This window comes from Dromiciops gliroides, chromosome 1, assembly GCF_019393635.1.
Source record: "Dromiciops gliroides isolate mDroGli1 chromosome 1, mDroGli1.pri, whole genome shotgun sequence".
Classification (NCBI taxonomy): domain Eukaryota; kingdom Metazoa; phylum Chordata; class Mammalia; order Microbiotheria; family Microbiotheriidae; genus Dromiciops; species Dromiciops gliroides.
In genome coordinates, this window is record NC_057861.1 from 422,643,533 (window position 1) to 422,660,439 (window position 16,907).

Here is a 16,907-nt window from a genome sequence, read left to right on the forward strand (position 1 = left end):
TTACCATAGCCTAATGAACAAAGCAATGGAGTAGTGCAATATGTTATTTGCCATGTTGTGTACAGTATCTTTTTTTTGTTTTGTTTTGTTTTGGGGGGTTTTTTGTGAGGCAATTGGGGTTAAGTGACTTGCCCAGGGTCCCACAACTAGTAAGTGTCAAGGGTCTGAGGCCGGATTTGAACTCAGGTCCTCCTGAATCTAGGGCCAGTGCTCTATCCACTGCGCCACCTAGCTGCCCCCTGTACAGTATCTTGACAGCTCTGCTTCGTGTTATTCTTTTCAAACTTGAAAAAAAAAAATGTATTTTAATGACTTTTTCCCCCCCTCTCTTCTTTCTAGGAAATACACACAAATGAAAAGGAAGCAACAGAAAAGGAAGTAAATCTTCACTTGTTACCAGGTAACAGGCCCTGTTAAAATTGTATACCATGTGCAACTTGGTCAACAAATAAATTACCTCATTTCTCATGTTACTATATATATATATATATATTCCTTTGTCTTCAACAACGGCTTTTAGCTTGAATGAGGATGCAGAGCTGAATTGCAGAAGTAGCTGATTCACTTAACTGCATACCTGGATCTACACGTATGCTTTGTGTGCCAAGATGGCAGCCTCTTGCTTCTCCTCCAACCAGCCCTGCTTTCTCATTATATGTATCTTAGCGGGCTTTTTTTTTTTTTTGCTACAGGAGCCCCAGCTTGCCATCCTTTTCTTTCGTGACATATAACTTGAGCTAAACAAAACACCCATTGCCCTCTAACCCCTTACCTAGTGTAGAGTACTTTGCCCGTCACAGTCTAATGTCTTCCTAACTTCCATTCTAGTATTTCCTCATCCTTATTTCTCTGCCTGAACTACTTAACATGGGACAATTGATATATCCAGTAGCATTTAAATGCTTGCCAATCAATCTTGAATTTATCAAACACTTTCTTTGCTAGGCCCAAGAAGTTTACATTCTATTAGGAGAAACATCATAGACATATATAGGGACATATAAATACATTCATATATATATATATGTGTGTGTGTGTATATGTATATATATAAAATAGATGATATTATAACAAACACATATATACATATAAGTAAAAACCACAAGTTATATACAGAATAGATACAAGGTAACCTTACAGATCCTAGCAGCAGAGGGTAGAGGGACAGGGAGACCTCGTGCACAAGGTGGGCTTTGATCCAAGTCTCAAAGGAAGGAAGCAAGGGGTTCTAAGAGGCAGAAGGTGAGAGGAAAAAGTGCTAGGCATGAGGGAGAGTAAGCATGAAGGCATAAAGGCAGAGGAATGGATTGTAATGTGTGATGAACAGCAAGTAAGCCAGTATGTCTGGACCATAGAGTGTGTGGTAGGGAGTAGTGTGGAAAAAGACTGGAGGATAGAAAGAGACTAGGATAGGAAGAACTTTAAATGACAAATGTGTTTCTGTTTTATCCTAGAAGTATAGTACTGGGCAGCTGGGTGGTGCAGTGGATAGAGCACTGACCCTGAATTCAGGAGGACCTGAGTTCAAATCTGGCCTCAGACCCTTGACACTTACTAGCTGTGTAACCCTGGGCAAGTCACTTAACCCCAATTGCCTCACCAAAAAAAAAAAGTATAGTAATAGGGAGCCTTTGGTGTTGGTGGGGCCAGAGGAGAGGGGAAGGTATGTTCATCAGATCTACACTTTAGGCACTTTGGTGATGCTGTGGAGGATAGACTGATATGGGGCAAAATTTGAGGTAAGAAGGCCAGTTAGAAGATTATTGCAATCAATCATTTAGGCAAGAGCTGATGAAGGCCTGATACAGGATAGTAACTACCTGAGTAAAGTGGAGGGTAGTTGTATACCAGAGATGCTGTAAAGGTAGAAGCAAGGTTTGGCAGCTGATTGGATTTGTGGGATGAGTGAGGGTAAGGAATCAAGAATGCAAATGAGGTGATGAAGCTTGGTAGCCAGGGAATTGGTAGTGCCCTCAACAGCAGTAGAGAATCTGGGAATAGAGAGGCAGGAGGGGAAATGAGAATTTCTTTTTTGGATATATTACATTTGAAATGTCCTGTAAGCATTTGGTGATGCAAAACTAGAGGTCGGGAGAAAGAAGGGCTGCCTCTATGAATCTGAGACTCATATGCATAGAGGTGGTAATTGAACCCCTGCTAACTGATGACATCATCAGGAACGACAGTATAGAGAGAAAGGAGAAGAGGGCCAGGTCAGAGCCTTGAAGGACACTTAGAGTTAGTGGGTATGACATGGAAGATCCATCAGAAGAGTTCAGTGAGTTGTCAGACAGTAGGAGGAAAGCCAAGCGAGTACAATGGTGTAAAGACCTAGCAAGGGGAGAGATTCAGGGGGAGAAGGTGGTCAGCAGGACCAAATGTTGCAGGTGGTAAAAAAAAGGTAAGGATTGAGGAGGAGGCCCCTGGTTTGAGCAATTAGAAGAGAGTATTTTCAGTTGAATGATGATTCAGAAGCCAGATTGCAGTGGGTCTAGAAAAGAGTTGAGAGCTTAGTAAGTGGGAGTACCAAGTACAGATGACTTTTTCAAGTTTATCTGAGAAAGAGAGAAGGAGCTATAGGATGAAAGGTGGTCCGGGATGGTAGGAGCGAGTGAGGTTTGTTTTTAAAGAGAAGGGGAGACTTAGGTGTGCTTAAAAGCAGCAAGGAAAAAAGAAAGAAGGAAAGAAGAGTATAGTAGCGGGGTCAGTTTCTTGGAGACGAGATGGGATAGAGTCAGGGTACATGAGGAGGTGTTATCCCAAGTAAAGAGAAGAGCCACGTCATCATCAGAGACTGGAGTAAAGGAGGAGCTGGGGGGTGACCTTTCAAGGAGATGTGAGGCAAGAACCTCCAGTCAAATGACCTCAGTTTTTTCAGTGAACTAGCAAGTGAGCTCCTCAGCCAAGGAGTGTGTGTGGAAGGCTTAAAGAGAAAGCAGAAGGTTTGAGCAGCTGTTGTGATGAGTGGGATAGAGTCAGGTAGGAGTAGAATTGCTTTGCTATAATGAGGGCTCAGTTAGGATAGATAATATAAATTTGTAAAGGATGGTTTTGTGACTTGTGCTCTGTTCAGCAAAATGCAAGTAGGAGCAAAGGAGGTAGGTGGTGGGAGTAATGCAGGCTGGGAGTTTGGCAGCGTATGAGCCTCAGTGGAACATCAGAGCTAGAATTTGAGAATAAAGGATAATACAGAGTTGAATTGATTCACCCGGGTGTCAAGATTGGGAAGGGAGGAGAGGTTAGCTAGAGCAGCAGTGATGGCCTGGGAAAGCATGGACTCATAGAGGGATTGAAAGTCATGGTTCAAAAAACCAAACAAACAAACCCAAAACAAAACAGAAAGTCGTTCTTCAGACAAAGAATAGATTTAGGAGTAATAAAGCCTCAGAAGAGGTGAACTGATAAAAGATTAGGAGTGGGGGGCAGTTAGGTGGAGCAGTGGATAAAGCACTGGCTGTGGATTCAGGAGGACCTGAGTTCAAATCCAGCCTCAGATACTTGACACTTACTAGCTGTGTGACCCTGGGCAAGTCACTGAACCCTCATTGCCCAACAAATAAATAAATAAATAAAATAGGGCTTTAATAAATCTTTAAAAAAAAAACACATTAGGAGTGGGATAGGGATTGGAGCTGCGATTTCATTGATATAAGAAATTCTTCAAGTCAGCAGTTCAAATCATTGAGTATTTATTATTTGTGCCAGGCACTGTGTTAAATGCTGAGGATACAAAGAAAGGCAAAAACAGTTCCTCCCCTCAAGGAGCTCACAGTCCATTGAGGGAGATGACATGCAGAAACTGTATACAGATAAGCTGTGTGAAAAATGAATTGGAAATCATCAACAGATGGAAGACACTAGCATCATTAAGGGGAAAGGCTCATTGCAGGAGGTGGGATTTTAAGTGAGCTTTGAAGAAAGCCAGGTAATGGGGACAAGGAGGGAGAAAACTACAGCCATGGAGGGGGTTAGTGAAAATTCCTAAAGTCAGGAGGTGGAGTAATGTGTAAAAATATTGGAAAGGTAGGAGAGGGCCCTAACCTTTATGAAAGGCTTTAAAAATGAAACAGAGAGATGTTCTATTTGATCCTAGAAGTGATAGGGAGATACTGGACTTTTGGGGGGGGGGGTTGGGACAGTGGGCGGGGGGGAGACAGAGAGACATAGATATCTTTAGGAAGATCACTTTGAAAGCTGAGTTTCCCTGTGTTTAGCTCAGGTGAAATGAAGAAACAAGTCATGGTAGTTGAATTGTTTGAAGAACTAGAAGTCAGGGTGAGAGAACATGAATGTGTATGTTGAACTTCCTACGTATGAGAGCAGGAGTTGGGGTGGAGAGGAAATGATGAGCCAGACACTGAACTCATTAAGGAAGGAGGGGGGCAGCTAGGTGGCGCAGTGGATAAAGCACCAGCTCTGGATTCAGGAGGACCTGAGTTCAAATCCAGCCTGAGACACTTGACACTTACTAGCTGTGTGACCCTGGGCAAGTCACTTAACCCCAATTGCCACACACACACACACACACACACACACACACACACAATTTTAAAAAAAAAAAGAAAGGAGGGAAAGTGTCTTGGGGATTGGTAGATAATGGTCAGCAAAATGAATGAGTGAAAAAAAAACAAACACCCAAATGTTTAATTATGTACAAAGTACTGCTGGTTGGGGCAGCTAGGTGGCGCAGTAGATAAAGCACCAGCCCTGGATTCAGGAGGACCTGAGTTCAAATCCAGCCTGAGACACTTGACACTTACTAGCTATGTGACCCTGGGCAAGTCACTTAACCCTCATTGCCCCACAAAAAAAGTACTGCTGGTTCACAGAGAAATGTGAGACTATCCTTACTCTCAGGGAGTTCCCATTCTAATGGGGAGAGGTATCAACTGCAAATCAAGTGGAAAGATCCCATTGTCCTCAGAGTACTGTGGCAAAGGAGGTGGTAATACCTCTTCTTTAATGCCATTTCTTCTGATAAAATCATCATCTGTTTCTGATATTGAACCACTTGATGTTGCCAGGGACTTTGTGATGGGAGATTTGTTTGCCTCTGCATCAGGAGTTGTAGATGCTGAAGAGGCAAGGCTACAACACACACAGAAGCAGTTGCCAGGTCGTCTCTGTAGGGATGTATGATGAACAATGCAGAGGTTGGGCTGGAAGCAAGAGTGAGGGTCCTACCATTCCAGGGGTTTGGGGATTGGTCTACAGTCGGTGGTGAGGGTGATGAGGAAGGGTGGATTCTTTTCTCCTCAGTGATAGCTTCGCTCATTGGTGGTTGGGAGCACTGCTATTCTCAAGGCTCTTGGGTTCAGGGTTCTAGGCTATTTTCATTGGGGTCTGAGATCAGATGGTGGCCCAGGTGATGACTAGGTGATGTTGAAGGTTTGATTTGCCTCACACATGTGCCTTCGGTGTCTCCTTCGAGGTTCTTATATCTGGATTGAGCGATAAAGTTGGATAGAATGAATGCCAAAGAGGAGGTTGCTGAGTGGTGGCAATAGGGAGAGTTAGAGAAAGCAAGGAATATTACAACTCTCCTACTGGAAGTAGTGAGTCAGGGGGATGAGAGAAGACAAATCCAGTGTTAAAAAGGATGACCAGGGATGCATGGGCATCATGGAGTAGGGTGAGTCAGCCTGGGGTGATTAGTGCCAGAGAATAGAAGGAGCAAGAGAGGAAGGTGGCTGAAGTGAAAGACTGTTTTAAAATCTGAGCCAGAGTGGGGCAGCCAGGTGGTGCAGTGGATAAAGCCCCAGCCTTGGATTCAGAAGGATCTGAGTTCAAATTCGGCCTCAGACACTTGACACTTACTAGCTGTGTGATCTTGGGCAAGTCACTTAACCCTCATTGCACTGCAAAAATAAAATTAATCAGAGCCAAAGATCCAGGTGGCCCAGTGGGAGAAGCCTGACAGGCCTGGAGTGGGGACATCAATAAGGATGGGGTTGAGGTGGATGGGATTAAGGGAGCAGGCTGCTGGGTTTGGGACAGAGATTTGTTCATCAATGGTTGGGGATTCAGTATCACCCAATAGGACCATGCTAACTATTGGAGAATGAGCCTAGACTATCCCTGGGTGGGAGGACAGTCGATAATGGAAGAAGGTGATAAAAAGGTTTTAGGTTTCCTCCAGAGTTGGGCCATCTATTTCTCAGCACATCCAGTCAATCCTGTTACCTAGCCCCCCCCTCTTTGTGTCCTGGGGGCCCCACCTAGGAATCTTGTGACCCTGGGAACCTAGTAGGGTTGCAGGAGGTGTTGTGTTCTGCCCCCTTTTCCAGTGTACTTATACCTTAACACCCCTGCTCCCTTCCCCCCACATACCCTGCAGTCCAGTAACGCTCACCTGCTTGGTGTTCCTTGAACAAGATGGCCTGACTCCTGGCTTCCTTCAAACCCTAACTAAAATCCTGACCTCTACAAAAAGAAGCCTTTACCAATACCTCTTAATTCCGTTGCCTTCCTTCTGTAGAAGATGACCGGTTTGTCCTCTTAGAGGTTGTTTGTACAGTCTCCCCCATTAAATTGTGAGCTCCTTGAGGGCAGGGACTATCTTTGCCTTCTTTTTTTAGCGGCTTGGCACTTTATAAATGTACTGTCTGTCCAGTAAGACATGGCTGTGTTGTATCCTGGGGGCCTCCAGGGGCCTAGCCAGGAGATAGGAAGGATCCTGTCTCAGCCAGGCAGTCAGGTGGGCCCTGGCACAGCTGTATTCCAGGGCTCTCTGAGAGCCTAGTCAAGATACCTACATCTCAAGTGTTTTGGATCGCAGGCTGATCTGTTCTTGGGGGAAGCTTAGCTGAAAAAAAATTTTGAAGATTTTTTTTTTCTTGCTAGGATTTTAAAGGACTGGCAGCCTTTTTCATAAGTCTTCCACCTATAGCTTTTTCTGGAGCTGGTTTGAAAACTGAATACATAACTGCTGTGATTGCCCCAGGCATCTGGACCCAAGCAGGGCCCGTTTTGGGGGGCTAATCAGTTCATTCCATTTCCATCATAGACAAGACTTTGTAATATTAAGTGCATTAGGACAAGATAAAGGAAATGGTTCTGCAACTGGAGTAATTTGTTTTCCTGCCTGTTCAGAACCAAGAAGAACTTGTTACCTTGCATTAGTGGGAATGTTTCTGTAAAGAGTCATAAATGTAATGACATCACCTGTTCCTCATTCTTCTCCCCTGAGAGCATGGTAAGGAACAACCACCTGCCCACAACAACCTGCCCCTACGTCTGTGACTGATGTACTTCTTGGAGCAGGTATTTAGATTCCCAATCAAAAAACAGGCATTTATTAAGTGCTTGCTCTATTGCGGACACTCTGCTAAGTGCTGGGAATACAAAGAAAGGTAAAAACATGATCCCTTCCCTCAAGAAGCTCACATTCTGATGGTGGAAAAACATGTTAATAACCTGGCACATATATACAGAGGAGATAGAAGGTAATCTTCGAGTCTTTAGAAGATTTGTTGTGGAGAAAGGAACTTCAGCCATCACTTGGGCCACCATTTGATCTATACTAATTACTGGCATTTTTATGATGCCTACTCCATGCCAGACACTATGCTAAGTGCTTTACAACAGCCTTGGGAGGTAGGTGCTGTTATTATTTTTGTCTTATAGTTGAGGAAACTGAGGCCGAGAGGAGAGGTTACGTGACTTGGCCATGGTCACACAGCTAGTAAGTAAGGCTGGAGTTGGATTCAGGTCTTCCTGACTCCAGGCCTGGCACTTTGGGACACAAACAGCTGCCTCTACTATGTGTGGAACCTCCCTTGGTCAACTTGACCTCACCATTCCTAGCAATTTCTCCTGTTCACCACAAAGTTAAATCGACTCAAGTCCAGCCAGGAAGTAACAGAAAGCCATAAGTCTGTAGCACATTTCACTAGGCCTCTAGGAGTGCTCTTAGACAACTTGGAATCTGAAAAATTCTTTTTCTTTTGTTTGGTCTGGACTTGTCCTTTTATTGGTATAGGAAACTCACTTCTATCATTGCAGATCTGCAACTCTGAGTCTGAGAGAGTTGTCTCCGGGGACTTGCCCAGAGAGTCACACAGCCAGTGTGTGTGTGTTCTAAAGCCAACACTCTGTAGACTAGGCCAGGCTCCCCCTCTTTGGAAAGAATTTTATCTTTGTACACACAAATTAATATGCAACCTGTAGCTGTATATGCTGTGCTTCAAAATAGTATGTCCTTCTGCTGGCTTTGTATTATAAAAATTTTAAAACCTCCTTTTAGCTGCCTTATACTAATTTTTCGTTTAAAGTGTTTCAGCCTGAGGATGGTATCCTGTTTGGGGGAGGAGTATAGCTGAAAAACTTACTTTAAAAAACGCTTTTTCGGGGAGTTTAAATAACAAGAAGCCTTTAAAAAAAAAACCCAAGTCTTCTTTTAGCTTAACTAAAGAGCCTTTCCTGGAGCTATTTAAAACACTGAATAAATTACTTACTTAACTGTTTTTTATGTGTGTGCATTTCCCCCAAACACTATTGTCTCCAGAGATTGAACCATTGGATGAACCTTCAATGGATAAACACCTCCTGTGTTGCCTTATGCTTTACACCAGAAGCAATTATTTAACCTCTTAAAGATGGAAGATAAATTAATGCTGGCCTATGTCGTCTTGCCAATCCCAAGGCATCTAAAATTTGTCACTACAAGAAATTTATAAAGGGGATGTTTTATTTTCTTCCCTTCGTCCCTTTTATATGTGTTTCTTTGGGGGTGGCAGAGAGTGTATTGTAAGGGAGTTGCTTTTTTAGAGGAAATAGTTTCCTCCCCTTCTTCATTAGACTGTATATCCAGTCTTTCACCATGTGACATTCCTTTTTCCTACCATTTATGAGGAACTTCCAGAAATCATAAGCTTTTCTTCTTCTTGGGAGCTGACTGCCCCTACCTCTGTACTCTGAGTATGTGCTTTGCTCCTTGCCCTTGGAGCCAAACTCCAAGCAATCATGATGATTTTGCAAGAAGCTGCCCTGCCTCACACCTCTGCTAGCCAGTGGCCAGCCTGGCAACCGAGGAGCCAGGAAGTGTGCCTATAAAACTGGTTGGAGAATGGAGATTATATAAACATTAGCAAGATCTCACTCTCTCAGCCCCCCTGGGGAGACATTTTGTGGGATATCTTTCTAGCCTAAAATAAGTTACAGACAGTGTTGCTACCATGTTTTCTTGATGGTATAGGCCTGATGAACTGGACCATCTCCTTAGAAACTTCCATATCTCTTTAAGGTTTATTCAGGAAAATGTCCATCATAGATCTGTTGGACCATTTTGACTTTGCTTATCTTAGTGCTTGATTATTTGTGCTATAATTCAGTCTGTCACTAAATTTTTTCATCCCATTCCAATCCACTAAAAAGATTTAAGGGTTAGTAGACACACAGTATGTGAGGGTATGTTTTTGTTTTTAGCTAAGGTAAGTCTGTAAGCCTTTAATTTTTTATACTATTCATGGAAAATTCATGTACTTATTTTGTTTCTTAATTAGGTGAACAACTGCTTTGTGAAGCCAGCACGGTGCTTAAATGTATCCAGGACGATTCAGGTCAGCATGGAATCTGTGGGAAACTCGTTTGCACAGACTTCAAGATTGCCTTCCTCGGAGATGTATCTACATTGGATGATAATGTATGAGGATACTATTACCTAAACTATTGCACTAGCCTCTTAAAGAGTCTTCCAACTTCTAGTTTACATATATACATCCATATATTCCCATGCCCTCCCTCTGTCTCTGTCTGTGTCATATAAATACACATAAGGAATTTCTTTTTTTCTCCTATTTTCACTGATGAGTCAAAAAGTATTTATTCAGCTTTTACTTTGAATATGGGGCATGCAAAGAAAGGTAAAAAACAAAAACAAAACCATAACAGTTTCTACCCTCAGATCATTCCTTTTAGTAGCAGGATCCTTTGAAACTCTCTACCAGTATCATTTATAAGCTGGCTTGCATTTGTCAGGTCTGGCTAATCCTGTCACTAATAATACCTTTGGTATGAAATATGGTGCAAAAAAAAGCTATTCTCCTGAATGTATATGAAAAGAAAAGAAGCTGGGTCGGATGTGTAGTGAGAGTGAAAGATAAAGGTGGGCAACCTCAGTGTTGGTCAGATGTACATGAAGATAGTCAAAGTCTCAGGAAGGCCTCCAGCATATCATGTCATTGTATCATTGATCTGTTGAACAGTATGTATAAGGACCATTGTATGCGGCATGGGGGTGCTCTTATCTTTGCTGGTAGGTAAAGTGCTCACACTAACAAGAGAATGCCTCCATCCAAACTTACAAGTGTCTCTAGAATACTACATGCTAGGCACTAGGGGAGATAGGAGATGGACTTGGCACTCTTAGTCAATGACGTAAATAAATGAACACTACATAGAAAGGAAAATGTGGCCAATTCATAGTATAGAGCAGAGGTATAGAGCAGAGATCACTTCCCGGCTCCCGTTTTGAACTTGATCTTTGCCAAACTCAAGTTTTAAATAGCAGGGTCATGGTGTTAGTGAAGATGTGATCTCTACCGTGTCCTCTCATTAAGAGTCTTCCATTTCCACTGCATTTGCCAGAAGCCTGGATTATTTGGTCTTTTCTCCTTTTGGGTTTGCTCATTTTTATAAGTGAATAGGGTTTCTCTGACTTCTAGAATTTATAGAGGAAAGATGTTAACCTGTTTTCCTTCCCACTAAATAGAGTGGTTGTGATTTGGCCCTGTGCTTCCTTATTTGGAACAACCCAGGAGCATGAGGTTAACTGTGGGTGTTAGGATAGCGTAAGGTTCTTCTACTTGCTATCTGTGCCATTATCTACATAAATGTCTTACCCAGAGGTGTGGTCACTTTTCCCGGTAATTCTCGGAATTTGTAAGAGGAGGATACTGACTCAGTCTGCCTAACCTGTACATTTCTCAATCCTTTACATTTAAGGACTTTGACTTATTTGTTGTTCATGTCGGTTTGTTGTTTTGTTTTTTTTAAGGAGCCTCAATTTAAGAATAAGGTGATAGGAGAAAATGATATTACATTGCACTGTGTGGACCAAATTTATGGAGGTAAGTGTGTGTTTTACAATAGAGTTTTAAGATATCACACACAAGCAGATCTTGAAAATCTGTCGAGAAAGCAGTATCAACTCTATGTTCAATAACATCCTTGGCTATTTTAGGGTGCCCATCAAAGGTTAATCTCATCAGAACTGTCAGAGGATCATAGATTTAGAGCTGGAGAGGACCTCTTTGGCCATCTAGTCCACCCCACTCATTTTAAAAATGATGAAGCAGGGGCAGCTAGGTGGCACAGTGGATAGAGCACTGGCCCTGGATTCAGGAGGACCTGAGTTCAAATCTGGTCTCAGACATTTTACATACTTACTAGCTGTGTGACCCTGGGCAAGTCACTTAACCTCAATTGCCTTACAAAAAAAAATGATGAAGCAGAGGTAGAGAGTTGAAGTGACTGGCACAGAGGCACACGACTGGTTTGTGTCTGAGACAGGATTGGAACCCGGATTGTTTTAAGTCCAAGTCCAGTGACCTGTCAGTGTCACTAATACTGCCTCTCTGTCTCTATCTATAACTGAGGAGCAAAGGGTACTTAATTCTAAATCCACCATGCCCTGAATTGATGCATCATTTCCCAGTGTCATGGAGAATTTGCCTAGGCAGCCTTAGACTTTCTTTCTTCCTGCTGTTCACAATATGGATCTTACTCAGAATTTAACCCGCTGTGGAATTTATCAAACATTTACTGTGATTCTAGTGCTATCCTAGGTACCAAGTGTTATAATGAAAGAAGTGCAACACAGTATTTATGTATGTGCCCATAAAAAAAAGCTTTTTGTTGGTGTTGTTCAGTCATGCCTGACTCTTCGTAACCCTATTTGGGGTTTTCTTGGCAAAAGATACTAGAATGGTATGCCATTTCCTTCTCCAGCTCATTTGACAGATGGGGAAACCAAGGCAAACAGAGTTAAGTAACTTGCCCAAGATCATACATCTAGTAGGTGTCTGATGCCAGATTTGAACTCAGGTCTTCCTGACTCCAGGCCTGCCACTCTATCTACTGCACCACTTAACTTTCCCATAAAAAAATCAAGGGCAGCTAGGTGGCGCCATAGTGGATAGAGTGCCAGTCCCAGAGTCAAGGAAGACTCATCTTCTTGAGTTCAAATCTCACCTAAGACACTTATTAGCTGTGTGACTCTCGGTAAGTCACTTAACCCTGTTTGCCTCAGTTCCTTTTCTGTAAAATAAGCTGGAGAAGGAAATGGTAAACCACTCCAGTATCTTTGCCAAGAAAACCTCAAAATAGGGTCACTGAGAGTTGGACACAACTGAAACTACTGAACAAAAATGAAATAATAGTATTCTTTATACATTCCCTTTGCTCTAGAACCATGGTCCCTCTAACAGAAGATTTTTGCCTAGTGATCTCTTTGTTTAATGATTTTTAGTTTTAGGATCCTGGTTTTTTCAAATCAGTGAAGTTTACTCCTCCTGAGAGTAATCTGCCTATTTCATTGCTGGTGTTATAGCCAGCAAAAAGAAAAAACACAACTGCTCAGAGACTGGGACATGAATGGAACTCTTGTTCAGTGGGGTCTTCTTAGACAACAAGCACTGTTTTTACTCCCACTTTTTTGTTGTTGTTGTTTGTGTTTTGTTTTTTGCAGGGCAGTGAGGGTTAAGTGACTTGCCCAGGGTCACACTTAGTAAGTGTCAAGTGTCTGAGGCCAGATTTGAACTCAGGTCCTCCTGACTCCAAGGCTGGTGCTTTATCCACTGTGCCACCTAGCTGCCCCCTACTCTCACTTTTTAAGATGTTCCAGGAAGTTAAAAACAACCTTGATTCTTTAAACATTAGCTTATCAACCTTGTACCTTTGTAACCCAACTTTCTTTTCTCATCTCATCTGCTGACTTGGATTTTTTTTTTTTTCTGTAGTGTTTGATGAGAAAAAAAAACCATTGTTTGGACAACTGAAGAAATACCCTGAAACGCTCATCATCCACTGCAAAGACCTCCGAGTATTTCACTTCTGCCTGAGGTACACAAAGGAAGAGGAAGTTAAAAGGGTAACTATTTGCATCTGCTTGAGGAAATGTTTTCATTTTAGATTTCCCCCTTGGAATCCTGGGTGGGGGTGGGGGTTTTGCTTATATCGCAAAAGGTGGGGGGGGGGGGCGGATTAATTTGTGCTGACAGCTTTTAAAAAATATGATTCAGTGATGTATTACTGCATTTGGGCTGTACTCAAAATACAATTAAGCCAGCCTGTGTATTTTCAGAGAATATACTGTTGCCTTCTGAGGGTCTTCATTCATTTCACGTCTTGTTTTCCAATCCTTTACCAAACAGAAGAATGGTAAGCCAGAGTAGTCCTCTGTAAAGGCAGTCAGGGGCATTGCAGGTGGGGTTGACTATAGAGAAAAGGCCTGCAGCAATCTTTACCCCTTAACTGTTGACTTCCCAGCCAACTAATGGTCTATGTGTGACCTTGACATTTAAGGAAAAGCAAAAATGGAAGTGTTGAGGTAAAGAGAGAACTATAGGTTCAATGAGGGAAGTTTTTGGAGACTGAGTAAACTTTAATTGCTCGGGGACAGAGAAAAGTGATGTGACATAAGTGGGTGACTTCAAAAAATGAATGGGACCATTTTACTTTCATCACAGTTCCTGCACTTTTGCCTAACAAAATGAGACTTTTTATCTCACATTAAACACTTCAGTATAAATCTGATGGGAATTCAGTTTGTTTGCTTTCTGTCTATGGCAAATAATATCCATTTGTTGTCCCAGCTCTTTAGTTGTTTGCTTCATAGTATAATGCCTGAGTTTAGATAGATTCATCTTAACCTCAGACTAACTTCTATAGTCAGTTCTGTTATCCACACTAAGTGAGAGGATAGGGTAATTTAAATACTGGAAATCCCCAGGGAGCCCCAAAACATCACTGCAGTAAGTAGTTTCAACGTGCTTTCCTTTTTTTTTTTTTTAAAGTGAGGCAATTGGGTTAAGTGACTTGCCCAGGGTCACACAGCTAATAAGTGTTAAGTGTCTGAGGCCTGATTTGAACTCAGGTACTCCTGACTCCAGGGCCGGTGCTCTATACACTGCACCATCTAGCTGCCCCACCAACCTGCTTTCCTAACAGGCAGTAAGATGGGTCGATTTGACCTTGGGGAAAGTCATTTCACTTCCTTTTGCCTTTCTCATCTGTAAAATAGGAACAATAACAGCACTTACCTCACAAGGTTGTTGGGAGGATCGTGTGATAATTGAAGCAAAGCAATATAAGATTGCTAGCGATTGTTACTTTTGTTATTGTCTAAAGTGACTTGGGTAGTGTCAGAATAAAATCTGAACCTGGCACCCTTAATTCTGTTGCCTTCTCTCCATACAGCATTTCCAGTTAATCTGTTACACGTAACTTGTTATTTCATCATTGTTTGCATATTGTCTCCTCCATTAGACCATGAGTTCCTTGAGAGCAGCAACTGATCTTTGTATTCCTAGCATATAGTTCAGTGTCTGGTATATAGTAGGGACTTAATAAATGTTTACTGCTTGACTCCAGAGCCATGGCTCTTATTATTCCATGCTACTTTCATATGTACAGAGGCAGAAAAAGATGGAGACACAGAACCAAAAAAAGTTGCTTTTTAAAAATTAAACATATTTTTTTTCAGAATATAAAGTCTGGAGTCCAGGATTGTATTTAAGATTTTATTAATCATTTGTTTGGCACTTAAATTCCGTTTTTAAGGGGGAAAAAACTGTTTAAAAAACTTTTGCCTTTGTATTTGGCAATCTGACCACTTACCAATGGTTCTTAAAGTTATGTGGCTAACTCAGCTATTAGAGAGGCCACGGGCTGTCTTCCCCAGAGTGTATTTCTAATCGTAGTCAAAAACTATGAGCTTTTTCTTCTCTGAGATAGGCCTGGACAAAATTTAACTATGTTTAGGTCTTTTAATAGTTAATAACTTGATGGTGGCTACTTTTTTCCTAGATTGTCAGTGGCATAATTCATCATACCCAGGTTCCTAAACTACTTAAGCGATTGTTTCTGTTTTCCTATGCAAGTGCTAAACAAAACAGTACAGGTATGTGATTTCTTTCCTTTTTTGTTTTCTTCTTTTTTTTTTTTTTTGAGGGTGAGCATTCTTCTAATGTTCCAAATGGAATTAGAAGTGAATCAGGAAGGGAAATAAGTCTCAAAATTATAGTTGTTTTATTTATGCGCTCATGCTCTCTCTCTCTCTCTCGCTCTCGCTCTTTCGCTCACTCTCTCTTCTCGTCTTGCTTTGGTTTCTGTCTCCATTTTGGTTTTAGTAAGTTGCTTAAGGCAAAAGAAAGTAAATTTTTGTCCTCAGGTTTTCTATGATTAAACTCTAACATTTAACTTTTCAATGGGTTGGTTAACTCTTTTTTTCCTTGAGGCAATGAGGGTTAAGTGACTTGCCCAGGGTCACATAGCTAGTAAATGCCAGGTGTCTAAGGCCGGATTTGGACTCAGGTCCTCCTGAATCCAGGGCAGGTGCTTTATTCACTGCACCACCTAGCTGCCCCTGGGTTGGTTGACTCTTAAAAAAATTAGACTGTAAATTATAGCTCTGTGCACTTAGAATATAGAAAAGTACAGATTGAAACAGACACTTCCAAATTTTCTAGACTTTTTAAATGTCTTGATTTAGAAAGTTCTAGAAAATGTATTACATGCTAAAAATTATGAATACTTAGAGCAATAATTAGAACGGTAAATACAGGCACATAAAAAACAGACTTGGTGTAAAAGAACACCTAATTACTAAAAGTTGACCATAATACACTGGTACTTAATTAACTTTTTTGTGTCATGACCCCTTTGAAAGCCTGGTGAAGCCCTTCTCAGATTAACATTTAAAATGTACAAAATAGAATGCATAGGATTATAAAGGAAACCAGTATATGGAAGTAGAGTTATCACAGTGGTTTTTTAGAGAAAAGAAGGTCATGGGCCCTAGGTTAAAAACCCTTGTACTAGATTCTGAAGAAGGGATCCAAAACAAGAAAGAACTTTTGGAAATCAGAGCTGACAAGTGTTCTGCTCACTGGAGTCGAGTTCTCTTGAGGGCAATGAGCTTATTTTGTTGCTGGTGTTGTGGTCAGCAGAATAAGGAGCCGTGACTAAGCCTGGCAGCCTGGGACTTTCATGGGAGCACATGCTTTGAGCACTTGCTCCAAGTGATGGAGAGGGCAAGCACTTCTAAGCCTCCACCTCTTTTCTTTTCTCAGTTTGGCACCGAGTCAGCCTGTTTGCCAGGCTTTCCTTGTCCTGAGCTGCATTGCTCTTTGGTGGCCCCATAGGCTTTCAGACATAAGTCAAGAAATGGCATATGGGATGATGTCGAGTTTCCCAAGGCACTTCTAGAATGCAGTGGTTTATGCTCTTGTGGTGTGCTTGGGTCATGAGGTAGTCTGATTAGTCGGATGTTCTGGGTGCCAGACAGCTGTCACATGTATTCTGTGTGCTATAGCCAATTTTCAGAGAATTAAATTATAAATTTCCATCAGGATGACCTAGATTCAGGTCCCACCTCTGACATATACTTACTCGGTGAACCTGGCTCTGTCTCTTCAAGGTGTCAACATGCTTTGATAGAGATATTCCTTATATATTCCATACATTTCTAATGAAATCCCTGTAAGTTGCAGAACAATTGCAAGTCACTGATAAAATTGCAGGACTGAACCCAAAATATACATACACACACATTAATGTTTAACAACCAGCTCTCTAGAGGAAAACTTTCTGTAACACACTTTAAAGTTTATCCTGCATTATTAACATTTTCTCCATTGCTTTCTTAAGTCTATATAGTCAACAAAACCACACATCAAGCCTTGATT

The 16,907-nt window shown here is 41.7% G+C and overlaps 1 protein-coding gene across 2 annotated transcripts in view; it reads left to right on the forward strand.

Annotated features, from left to right (window-relative positions):
* The window catches only part of MTMR12 (myotubularin related protein 12), a 99,229-nt gene that overhangs the window by 46,643 nt on the left and 35,679 nt on the right, over nt 1-16,907 (forward strand). For both annotated transcript variants that reach the window (XM_043973579.1, XM_043973573.1), the window contains exons 2-6: nt 340-400; nt 9,504-9,643; nt 10,997-11,069; nt 12,960-13,090; nt 15,028-15,121. In XM_043973579.1, coding sequence (XP_043829514.1) covers nt 340-400; nt 9,504-9,643; nt 10,997-11,069; nt 12,960-13,090; nt 15,028-15,121 — 499 coding nt within the window. The remainder of the gene's footprint in view (nt 1-339; nt 401-9,503; nt 9,644-10,996; nt 11,070-12,959; nt 13,091-15,027; nt 15,122-16,907) is intronic.